The sequence below is a fragment of the Bos grunniens genome, chromosome 3, assembly GCF_055505025.1.
Source record: "Bos grunniens cultivar Pamir isolate PY7600 chromosome 3, Bosgru_T2T1.0, whole genome shotgun sequence".
Taxonomy (NCBI): Eukaryota; Metazoa; Chordata; class Mammalia; order Artiodactyla; family Bovidae; genus Bos; species Bos grunniens.
Window position 1 is genome coordinate 55,299,095 of NC_141167.1, and position 12,139 is coordinate 55,311,233.

At 40.4% G+C, this 12,139-nt stretch overlaps 1 protein-coding gene across 4 annotated transcripts in view; it reads left to right on the top strand.

Annotated features, from left to right (window-relative positions):
- Nucleotides 1–2,322: 2,322 nt before the first annotated feature.
- The window catches only part of PTGFR (prostaglandin F receptor), a 63,825-nt gene continuing 54,008 nt past the window's right edge, over nt 2,323–12,139 (top strand). For 3 of the 4 annotated variants that reach the window (XR_015160334.1, XM_086390752.1, XM_086390754.1), the window contains exons 1-2: nt 2,323–3,731; nt 5,159–6,026. Coding sequence is in view for 3 of the 4 variants with exons in the window: in XM_086390752.1 (XP_086246878.1) it covers nt 5,229–6,026 (798 nt within the window). In the remaining variant the exon portion in view is untranslated. Of the gene's footprint in view, nt 3,779–5,158; nt 6,027–12,139 lie in introns of all 4 variants that reach the window. The other variant, XM_086390753.1, reaches the window with a different exon arrangement.

Sequence of the window (12,139 nt, forward strand, 5' to 3'; positions counted from 1 at the left end):
GGTGGATCCCAATCCAATATGACTGGTCTTATAAGAAGATGACCATGTGAGGACAAAGAGAGAGAATGGCATGTGAAGATGAAAGCGGGGATTGGAGTGATGCATCTAAAAGCCAGGAATGATAAAGACTGCCAGCAAATCATCAGAAGCCATGCCAGGGATATGAAACAGATTCTCCCTCACAGCCCCTAGGAGGAACTAACCATGCCAGCACCTTGATTTTGGATTCCTAAACTCCAGACTGCAAGATAACGTTCCTGTTTTTTAAGCACCCAGTCTGTAGTACTTTGTAACAGCAGCCCTAGGAAATCCACACAGTCCTTAAATTAGATACTAGGTGCATGGGTGTTTATTTTATAATTCATGACTTACAAATGCATTACATATGTTACTTTTGGTGTTTCAAAGAGTTACATAATAATTTTTTTTTAAAAAGAAGTTATTATTTTAATTACTGCCACACTGGGACATAGTTTCTAGCATGAATGTCAATGGTAAATTCCAGAAAAGTTTTCCTAGACAGTTTTATTAAAACTATAAAAATCAACTTCAACACGCCTGTTAATTTTTATGGAGTTTTTACTTCATCCTCAGTGTCATTGAGTCCCGGTTTCTCTGACTTTAATTATAATGTGCACACTTCTCTGAGCACAGTGTTCAGCATCCAATCCTGAATGAAGGTGATTGCCAAGCACACACCTGTCATGTTATCTCCTGTCGACAGGCTGACATCAGCTTTGGCACCATTAAAGGGAAGCCACCAAATCACATCAAGGTTTCAGACATAGGCTCCACAAAAGTAAGCGCCCTCCTTTACCTCAAAGCCACACTAGAGGAAGGGCTCGGATGCTTTGTCCACACAGCTGTATTTCTGCCTCTTAGAAACAGTGTGTGACACAAAGTAGATGCTCAAGAAATTTGTTGACTGAAGGTGTAAGTTAAGAGTTTTATGTGTGTCTGCTTCTCAGCAGTAATGATACCAACTACTGTTTTTCAGAAGAATTTTATCAGGTACCCCCCTTCTCATCTCCCCCCCCACCATCTCTCACCCCCTCCACCCACCAACTAATTTTTGATCTGTTTGTTTCTATCTGCTGATTTGCCAGTTCTTCTTCCTTATACTCGGGCTCCCCCGGTGGCTCAGCAGTAAAGAATCTGCCTGCCATGCAGGAGCCGCAGGAGACACGGGTTCCATCCCTTGGTCTGGAAGATGCCCTGGAGAAGGGCGGGGCAACCTACTCCAGTATTCTTGCCTGGAGAATCCCATGCACAAAGGAGCCTGGTGGGCTATAGTCCATAGAGTCACAAAGAGTCGGACACGACTGAAGTGACTGAAGTGACACTGGTCATTCAGATATACTATTTCTCTACTAACTAGTACTTCTTTGTATAAGTACTTCTTTATATAAAGTCTTTATGTAAGTACTTCTTTATATAAAGTCAGAGGCTGCCATTGGGACTTTGAATAGGGGTCAGATTTGGGTGTAATAAGGCCAGATATGTATTTTTTTCTTTTAAGAGTAGTTAGTTAATTATTTACTCTTCCATATTAGTTAGTACCTTCTCTACTGATACTAATATATTCTATCTTGAGAAGAGATGTAGGTTCTTTAGAATCCTTTATTGAGATTCAGGTGAAATGTATCTTGATTAAGGAATGGATTCTAAAAATGGAACTCCAAGAATACATGCAAAGTAGACACTTTTTTCCCCCCCAAAGTAGATACTTTAAAAATAATAGGATTTATCTAGCACTTTGAAAAATAGATTAATAATGTTTTGAATATACATAATAAACATTATGACTTGAAATTGCTTTCATGAGAATTTTCTCTTTTTTACCCAGTAGATTAAGTAGCTGTTGTTTGTGAGATGTGCCAGTGAGAGATCGGGACTTTTAAAGATCTTGAAGTGTAATCCTGGAAATGTTGCTTGTACCACTGATGAATTCAAGCAATGTTAATAAGTGACCAGGAGGATAGTCCTAGGTGAGGATGGAGAGATAATTAAGACCTTTGCAGATATGCAGTTCAGTGGGAGAGGCATAAGAAATAGATAATTGTATCCAATGTGATCAAGTGATATTAATCACTAAAGGATAGAATAGTACTCTGTGTGATTAACATATTCCATGTGGTTTATTACATAGTTGTTTTTTGGACACTGGTCATTCAGATATACTATTTCTCTACTAACTAGAATATTTGGTTAACCAGAATTTTCAAGTGACTACCTGAGTAATAGTTTATTTTATAAGTTATGATCATATCATTAAAAAAAAATCTATGTCTACCACAGAGAAAAACTGCAATCATTCTTTTCTATAGTTAATGGCTAATTTATTTATCTCACTGTAGCATTTTATGATCCTTTTTAATTTCCAGGAGTTTAGAGACCTCTTCTGATTTTAGAACAGAGAAAAGAGGGTTTATTTCCATGAGGCATTGGTTTTTCACGTAAGTTGTGGCAATATTTTACTGACAAAAAAAGCAAAAGTCAGTAATACATTTCCATAAGTTATGAAAATGAGAGTTAATAGGTTAGGATCGAAACAATATAAGCAAAAAGCGGTTACAATATTAAAATGACTCGAATTACAATTCTTAATGAAATAGTGGATATTTCTTGATTATAAAACTATTTCAGCCAAATTTATTAGCGTTTCTTTGAGTAAATACACCACTAGAAATTCTCTCACCATTGAGCTTTTAAAATCATTAAAATGTTATTGCTTTATCTGCATTCGTCCTTCGAGAATACGCCTCACCCTTTCCCTTCTCACCTTCTTTAGAAAGCTAGAAACAGTCCAGTCCTGTAAGTGACAGAGAATCCTAAGGCAGCGACTTCCCATTGACAACACGTGGCCCGAATGTTTTTCACTTCTTGGGGATATCGGCCCCTAAGCCCACCATCTCAAATGCACCATCTCTTTCTTTGTACCTGGTTTTATCTTTTTAAGATGGATTTGGGATGAACTGTCGGCAAACTACAATCTGACAGTTCCAACACGCTGTCACGACTGCTGTCTGCGCGCTTTCCTCGGCTCTCCTGATTGTTATTTTACAGCCGTAGAGATGGCGCCTTTAGCTGGAGAATGAGTTTAAAACAAAACTTTTCCCTAATTGCTCGGGCAGCTAAGAGGGCCGTAGTGATGCTGAGGAGGGGGGCTGTAGCATCTGAACACGGTGCTGAAGTTTCTCCCGGTCAGGCTCAAGGCAAAAGGGGCGGAGAGGAAGGGGCGGAGGTCAACCGCGCCCTCCTCCCCGCCCAGGCGGCGAGCGCTGCTAGGTGCTAAAGGATCCAGCCAGCCGAGCGCACCAGGCAGGTTCCGCGCTGCGCGAGCGCGCGGAAGGACGCGCGGCGAGGGCGAGTCCGGGCCGGAGCCGTGGCGAGGGCGCAGCGCTGCGCTCTGGAGGCATCGGCTGCGGCGGCGAAGCAGAGCAGGGCGCGGGATGGCCCACGGGCTGGCGCGCCCTTCTGCTCCGCCTAGAGCCCTGCCCGCAGCCGGGGATGCCAAGGTCACCACCCCTCTAGCGGCTAGATTCCCACGCGTTGGTCTCCGGATGCTCAAGCCTACTGAGGTTTAGCCACCCCACTCTCGGACGCCCGGGGCGGCAGCAGGCAGCTGCACCCGAGGGCACCTGAGCCTGCGCTGGCCAACAAGTTTGGAACAGATGCTCCCAGCTGGGGATACAGCCTCAGAGGAAAGACCGACCCGTCCGGATTCTGAGGTGCGCGGCTGGGACCCGGGAGAACGGGTCTAAGAGGAGGGAAACGGGTAAAGGAAAAGATCCTTTTTCGCCCCTCGTTCCCTGCCCGGGACCCTTCGACTCCCACATCCGGATCAGCTCAGGTCTTTGGCGCCCCCGGGGTGGGAGGGAGACCGGCCCTCTGGCGTTTGAGCAATCGCCGAAAGTTTCAGCCAGTTAAGAGGTTTGGGAAGGATGTTGCAAGCAGAGGCCCGGGGGCGTCGGGGTAGCAGCGGGCGAAAGTAGCGCTGTGAGTAAGACTCGGAGGAGGCGCCCGCCCTGCGGGCAGACCGGGGCGGCCCTTCTTGGGCCGGTCCCAGGAAAGGCTGGCTTCGGAATTCCTAGCCTCCGGGAAAGCTGTTGGGGAAGCGCCGGCCGAAAGAGCTCGGGGCGGGGTGGCGGCGGTGGTGGGCATAGAGGGTCTGTGACTCAGGCCTCAGCTCACCAGGGAAAGAGCTGTGTGTCAGTCGTGTCCAACTCTGCGACCCTGTGGGGTGTTGCCCGCCAGGCTCCTCCGTCCATGTGATTTTCCAGGCAAGAACACTGGAATGGATTGCCATATCCTTCTCCAGGGGATCTTCCTAACCCAGGGTTCAAACCCGGATCTCCTGCACTGCAGGCAGACTCTTTACCGTCTGAGCTACCAAGGAAGCCTTAGGGAAAGAGCTACAAATGAATAATTCGCCTTGGATATTGCTGCCCTGAACCTGTAGCTTAAGATCAGCAGCATCTAGGCAGAACTACCCACAGTGAGGGTGGTCCGTCTCCCTTGCTGTCACCCACCTGCATTTCTGCACAGGTGGTAACCTTCCATGGGTCATTGATGTGTGTGGTTTGCTGTTATTTGAGCTAAATCACATAGTTTTAGCTCGAATTCAGAACTTATTCAGAGAAGCCCATGCAGCGTCAGTGCGCTTGCGGCTCCACCCTGCACCCTTCCAAAATTTGGGGAAGATGATTTTTGTCTGCGTGACAAACAGACATAGCTCCCAAAGGAATAATCTACACGTTTGGGGCAAAGTTCATCAGAGGAAAAAGCAAAAAGTTTAGAAGGTCACTTAGTTATTAGAATAGACTATCATACTTTTAAAAACTCATTTGGGTTTAAATCTAGTCTTGTTAAGTGACTTGGTAAATCTGAAGTTTTAGGGTGTCAGTGAAGTGTCAGGAGGAGATTTAGGAGGTGCTCATTGGCAGAGTAGACACAGAAGTTAACCAAAAGGTCTCAGTTCTGGTAGCTTCTTTACCTTGAAAATGAGATGTGGAACCCCAGGCAGATATGTGCTGTTCACAGCATGATGCAATCTGGCTCCTGATAGGCTGGATAAATATGATTCCCACCATAGGGTGCTGGGGTGCCAGATGAGCAGTTTTCCAGAGCTCATGATTTCTCTGTCTTTATGCTACAGATCTCTGGACTGCAAGCCTAAACTCTTGAGAAGGAGATGACTTGAGTGGCCAGCTCTTATCTCCATAACAATGTCCACGAACAGTTCTATACAGCCAGTGTCTCCTGAATCTGAGCTCCTTTCAAATACAACTTGCCAACTGGAAGAAGACCTTTCAATATCTTTTTCAATAATCTTCATGACAGTGGGAATCTTATCGAACAGCCTTGCCATTGCTATTCTCATGAAGGCATACCAGAGATTTAGACAGAAGTATAAGTCATCGTTTTTGCTTTTGGCTAGTGCTCTAGTAATCACAGATTTCTTTGGGCACCTCATCAATGGAACTATAGCAGTCTTTGTGTATGCTTCTGATAAAGACTGGATCTACTTTGACAAGTCAAATATCCTTTGCAGTATTTTTGGTATCTGCATGGTGTTCTCTGGTCTGTGCCCACTTTTTCTAGGCAGTTTGATGGCCATAGAGCGATGCATTGGAGTCACCAAACCAATATTTCACTCTACAAAAATTACAACCAAGCATGTTAAAATGATGTTGAGTGGGGTGTGCTTTTTTGCTGTTTTTGTAGCTTTGCTGCCCATCCTCGGGCATCGTGACTATAAAATTCAAGCTTCAAGGACCTGGTGTTTCTACAAAACAGATGAAATCAAAGACTGGGAAGATAGGTTTTATCTTTTACTTTTTGCTTTTCTGGGGCTCCTAGCCCTGGGTATTTCATTTGTTTGCAATGCCATCACAGGAATTTCACTTTTGAAAGTTAAATTTAGAAGTCAGCAGCACAGACAAGGCAGGTCTCATCACTTTGAAATGGTCATCCAGCTTCTGGGTATAATGTGTGTTTCCTGCATTTGTTGGAGTCCTTTTCTGGTAAGGATCTATGGTTTTGACATTTTTTTTTGCCTTTTTCAGTTAATCCATATTCAATACAAGGTTTGTTGTCTTTTTCAAAGATGTTAGTCTTGATGGGCAATGCTGTTTCATCTTTTGAGTGCTGGAATTTACTCCTGTTCGGAACTTACTTTAGTTCTCAGCTCTGGCTTAGAATTAAGCTAACTATGACACAGATGGTTATTTTCCCACAAGCCTGGAAATAAAAGAAATATCTCAGTAAACAATTCTAACCGTAGTGTTAAATATTGCAGTGTGGTATAAAGTAATTTTCGCAGAAATGACAGTCTTAATATACTGAATATGATTAGTTTCTAAAATGTGAAAAAATGACTATAAAACAATATTGGAATGGACTCCAGTAAGTCTTGATAGAAAATCACATGGGCTTGTAATTTATAGATTGGCTTCTCAACACACAATGATCAGGTCTCCGTTTGCAAAGGGAAGTGATGAGTTGAGATAGTTGGATAGTGCAGGTGATCTCAATGGGTAGATCAGGTAAGGAATGGGTAGATCAGGTAAAGAAATCTCTAGTTCATTAACCCAGGATGATAGTAATGCAGGAAGGGATATGAGAGCCAAGGAATCTTCTCTTATCATTTCATTTCCTCTTTTTCCAGCAGCTATATTTAACATCTTGGTATTTTTATTTGGAAATGAAGGCTAAGCTTATAGAATTAGCAACAAATATAAATCATTTATATGACTTTCTAAATAGAAGACAAAAAATACTTGTGATTGATAAGTATGGCCATAACTTTGGCCAACAATTTTTGATAGAAAAGGTGATAACATACAAGGAAAGAGAAAACATCCTTGTGTATGTGGCTACTGATGGCAGTGAAGATTCCGTTCCTTTTTCCATTTGCCAAGGGGGAAACAGATTGGTATTCAAAGGTAGTAATACAGGTGATACTCAGGTAGAGGTAAGGCAAAAAAGTTAAGACAGAGGTAGCCATAACACAGAGGTCATGGTCATACCTTGCATAGTGATGTGCAAGTGCTTATTCTTGTTTGTTTTAATGCAGTTCTTCCACGCCCCTGTGGGTTCATTGTCTAAGAACTGTTGCCAGTTAGAGCTTTAATAAACAATCCTGATGGTCCTGGTGAACAGAAGTCTTGAGAGTTGCTGCTGCAGATAGATCCTCTAGTAGTCAATTTTATTCTGCAAAAGAATTTCTTGCTTTTAAAATATTTCTTTATTTCTATACCTCTTATTTCCTTACAATTTGCATTTAGCTACTGAAATTGTATCATTTAAGTATTTTTTTACACAGTATTCTGGAATTGGTCCAAGGTGCCCAATCTAGCAGAGGATAGACTACATCTGTCAATGGCAAGTCAACATGTTGAAGCTTGCTTATTGTCAATTTAGGAGGCCTTAGGTGAACCCAACTCGGGGTCTCATCTGAGCTCATAGTTTAGTTGTTTGAATGTGAATAGCTGAGAAAAGTTTGTCAACACTTGGAATCACTTCAGTGCTCATTCTTGGAGAGTTTAATTTATGCTACTTGACAAAGGGAATTCCCTTAGAATAATTCTCCTTTTCTTTTAAACTTTGAAATAGAGTAGCTTTTTAAAATAAAAAATAAGTCTGAGTAAAAATGACTAATTTGAGGGCTGGAAAGGGAATGCTAAGCAAGGGAGAAAAGAGGTAGCTGAAAATATTTAAAGAAAATGTAAAAATGAAGCTCTGGAGAAAGCCTGAAAACCATGAAGTAGTGAACTTAATGAGAGACAGGTAACCTTGGATAACTGGGCTAATCACTGGTGTTTTGGTTTTTGCTTTTTTTTTTTTCAAGTCACCTTTAAAATTCTACTTAGTTTTGGCTTTTGACTTTGAAAAAATAGGAGTTTTAGGTTAACTACTGTCAGGCAATAGAAGGTAACAAAGTTTCATCCTCACCAGGAATATTTTGAATTTATGTTTTTCTCTAATTTCTTTTCCTGAAGTTTTGGTTTTCTTTACTGCTAAAATAGATATTACAATTTAGTTAATATCTTGCATATATATCCTAGTGGAAATATAATTTTATTTTTATGAAATGTTTTCTGAGGTCTGTGTTCTATTTAACTGTGAATTATTGCTACACTTATGACCCCAATGCATCAATACTTCTAAACTGCTTTTTAGTGTGGAAAATTGTTTCTGCATCAGATGGGTAGTAAGTCTACCACAGATACCCCAGGCTGAATTGATGTTTTAAATTGTTTCAAGCATTCTTTGCATTCCTAGTTTCTTTCTCTTGTGAAGTCTTGGGTCTTCATGGCAAGTTCTGGCTAAAGGATTTGTAACTTGTGACTTATAACAAGTGCCTTACTTGCTTTGTTAAGGCCCTCCGACAGTTCTAAATGGAACCTGAGTGAAAAATCCAGGCTTGGAAATGCCAAAATAATACCCAACACTGATTTCCCTATTGAACCATTTTTCCTTTATCCTCTGAATGCCCAGGAGAAACTGCATAGGTGTTAATGACTGAGCCATCATTCTGCTCCCTACATGTTAGAAACTTCTAAATGTTCAAAACATATCTCTGAAACTGAGCTTCTAAATTCCCACAGATGCACTATAATTGTGACATCTTCCAGGTCAATGTCCTACTCTACACTGTGCCTTCTCTCATCCTGATAAGGATGAAATGTTGAATTTGTCATTTGAATGAACATCTGCAGACAGTCTTTGACCTGTGTTCACTGTCCTTTTTCAAGCCTCAAACTGGAATAAGGGTACAGGTGCATGCATAAACTGAAAGGAGGAAGTGAGTAATGCAGGTGTTGATGTCTGGGATTGGCAGGATTTACTGCATCAAAACTTATCAATAGTTTTGGCATAATTTCTAAAACTTTTAAAACTTGTGGCTGATGAAAAAGGGGATACTTTATTAATTTTGATGATTGAGTTTAATACAAAGGTAAGAAGATCATGATATTTGTTAGAAATCTCTTTTGATAGATTTTATTTTTCTTGAGTAGTTGTAGGTTTACAGAAAAATGAGTAGAAAGCACAGAATTCACATACCTCCTCATGTTTCCATCCATTCACACTCAGTAATCCTTATTATAAACATCTTGCGTTGATGTAGTTCATTTGTTACAATTGATGAGCCAGTATGAGTACATTATAATTGACTAAAGTCTGTAGTTTATATCAGGGTTCTCCTTGTGCTGTACAGTGTGTGGGTTTTAACAAATGTATATTGATATGTATCCACCATCACAGTATCATACAGAATAGTTTCACTGCCCTAAAAATCCCCTATTTTTTTCCCCACAAAAAGAGGAATGTATGTGTATGTGTGTGTCTGTATATGTTTATTTTCAGGAATTGTTACTTAGAAACATAGTCATAATACTAACTTAAAGTATAACTTGTTAGTGTCGGAAAAATTTTCAATATCTGAATTTTATAGTTTTAAACATTGTTAATTCATTTAATTACAATCCCAATTGAAAAATACAGGGAAATGAAATAGGTACTGACTGACCTACAATTCCATTTAGCAACAAGTTAATACAAAAAGCTTTGAGAGTCAAATGGCCATTATAAAATTGTCTTGCATGCATCTTAGGTGAACCACTTTTTCCTAATAAATAAACCTTGAAAATACTTTTCTGATGTTTCTAGAGTGATGTGGAAAAAGAAGACACTTAACAGCACTTCTAAGTAACATTTCCTTAATATCTTTACTTTTGTCTTTATTCAGGTAGTGAGTCTTTTTAACATTCCATTTCTAGACTATGTAATCCTAAAAAGAACTTATTATTATTCCTATATTTATTTCACTAGTTTGGCAGAGCAATAAATACTTGTTGACTGGTTGACTGTAACTTAAGTAGTATGAATGTCAAGAGATGGGAAATGATTTACCAGAATGTGGGTTCTGAGTTCTGTAGGTAAGTTAATTAAGCAGATATTGAAACCAAATGGTAATTTTTAATCTGTTCCGTAAGTCAGCAACTGTCGAGTTATGACACAGTTCAACTTTAGCAGTCTTTTACTGGAAGGATCATTTTGAATTGGGAAGTATATGAAGAGCAGAATGATAACTTATATAGGCGAGTTTACCCAAGAAATGTGTTTTCTTTCATACATAGAGTTTGACTTTAATTTTTCTAAGGTTTTTACTCTTCTGCTAGTATTTCTAGTCATGTAGTTAAACATTTGGTCACTAAGATGTTTGTCAGATATAAATCAAATAACTGAATGGTTAATTGAATTCTACTGAATTGCTAAAGGTATTGGCGTCATAAAGACCAGATCTTACAGGGCCAGTGGCAAATGGTGGAACAAAACAACAGAATAGAACATTTTGACTATTAGTAAAGATTGCTTTCTTTGAGAGGCTGGCCCTCATTATCATGTGTAAAAACTGTGTAATGACAACCTGTGTATGTGTCCTGTCCACCTGGCTCTATACCAAAAGGATGGTGAGTGGATGTATATTTACATATTTCAAATGAAAATGTGGAAGTGTGTAAATATATGCATACATAATGTGTAGCTGTTTGAATTATTTCCCAAACTAAAAAAAATAATTAACCAATCCATCATTGGATCTCACTGTACCAAATAAAGGACTTTGAATGAGTTTCATTTTAAAATTAAAAACAAACTGGATTGTTTTATGGCTTTATGTCAGATCTTTTTGACTATTCTTGCATTGCTACTAGTTTAGAGGTGATATTGTTGATAATTGTTTTAGCTGCTTTCCCTTGTGAAGTGGGAGTGCTCCCTGGTTTAAGAATGTGGAAGCTATAATGATGATGTTTGGAGAAAGGACTGATAATACTTGGGTTCTACTTTTATGAAATTCTTTTAAAAATTATTTATTATTGTTTTTGACCGCACTAGGTCTTTGTTGTTACATGAAGCTTTCTCTAGTGGTGGTGGGCAGGAAGTACTCTCTAGCTGCAGTGTCTGGGCTTCCCGTTGCTGTGGCTTCTCTTGTTGCAGAGCATGGGCTCCAGAGCGCAGGCTCAGTACTTGTGGCTCACAGGCTTAGTTGCCTCTCAGCATGTGGAATCTTCCAGGACCAGGGATCTAACCCACATCCCCTGTGCTGGCAGGTGGATTCTTAACTGCTGGACCACCAGGGAAACCCCACTTTTATGAAATTCTTGAACAACTCAGACACATGCAACTCAAAATTCATATCCAGAAAATAAGGCACATTTTAGAGATAGTTAAATATAGTTTCTATGATGGGTATTCAGGCTGCTCTTGTGTTTGGGTGGACATGAAGTATGTGGTGTGAGGTCAGTGACGGGAGCTGGCAGAGGAGCAGTTCTCAGAGATTTGGGAACACATCCTGAGCCTGAAGCCTTGGTGTTCTCTTGCCTGGGGTACTCTCCTCCTGACATCCATGTGGCTCTTCCCTGACTCCTCTCTTAAATATCATGTTGTCTAACCAGGCTGTCTTAGAAAGTGACCCTTCTCTTCTCTATTCCATTCCTCTGCTTTATTTTCTTTCATAGCATTTAGCAGTATCAGATAACATGGGATACACTTATCTGCTTATTTGGTGGTTGTTTGGCTTCTGCCTCTAGCATATAACCTCCTTAAAGGAAGGAACCTTGTTTATTGCTGTGTCCTCAATTCTAAGACCAATGGCTGGCACAGAGTTGGGCCCAATAAGTATTTTCTAAATGAATTTAATGTAAACGAGGGCTCAGTGGGTAGTGGTTCTCATTTCCACTTTGGACTCAGTCTGCTGATGGGGTTAGGACTTGATTGGTCGGCCTTGGGAATACTTCAAAACTGTGGATTGGGATTTGGATTAGAGAGATCCGAGAGGTGAAAGTGTGTTCAGAGGTTTCCCAGGAGTATTAGAATTGGCATCCTAGAGAATCCTGAACATTCGACAATTTGAGTCTGGTGCTAGGATTTAGGAATTTCATCAGCAACCTGGAAGAAGTTCATAGATAAACTGGGATTGATTCTATCTTGTTACATCGTTTATGTGTCAGTTTCCTCTGTTAGTCTCAATGGTTCTTGGCATTTAAGAGCTATTTGCTGGTTTATGTTTTAGTTTCTACAAGAAGTAGGTCATAACCAATGTTTATTGAATGAATGAATGAAAAGGAACCAG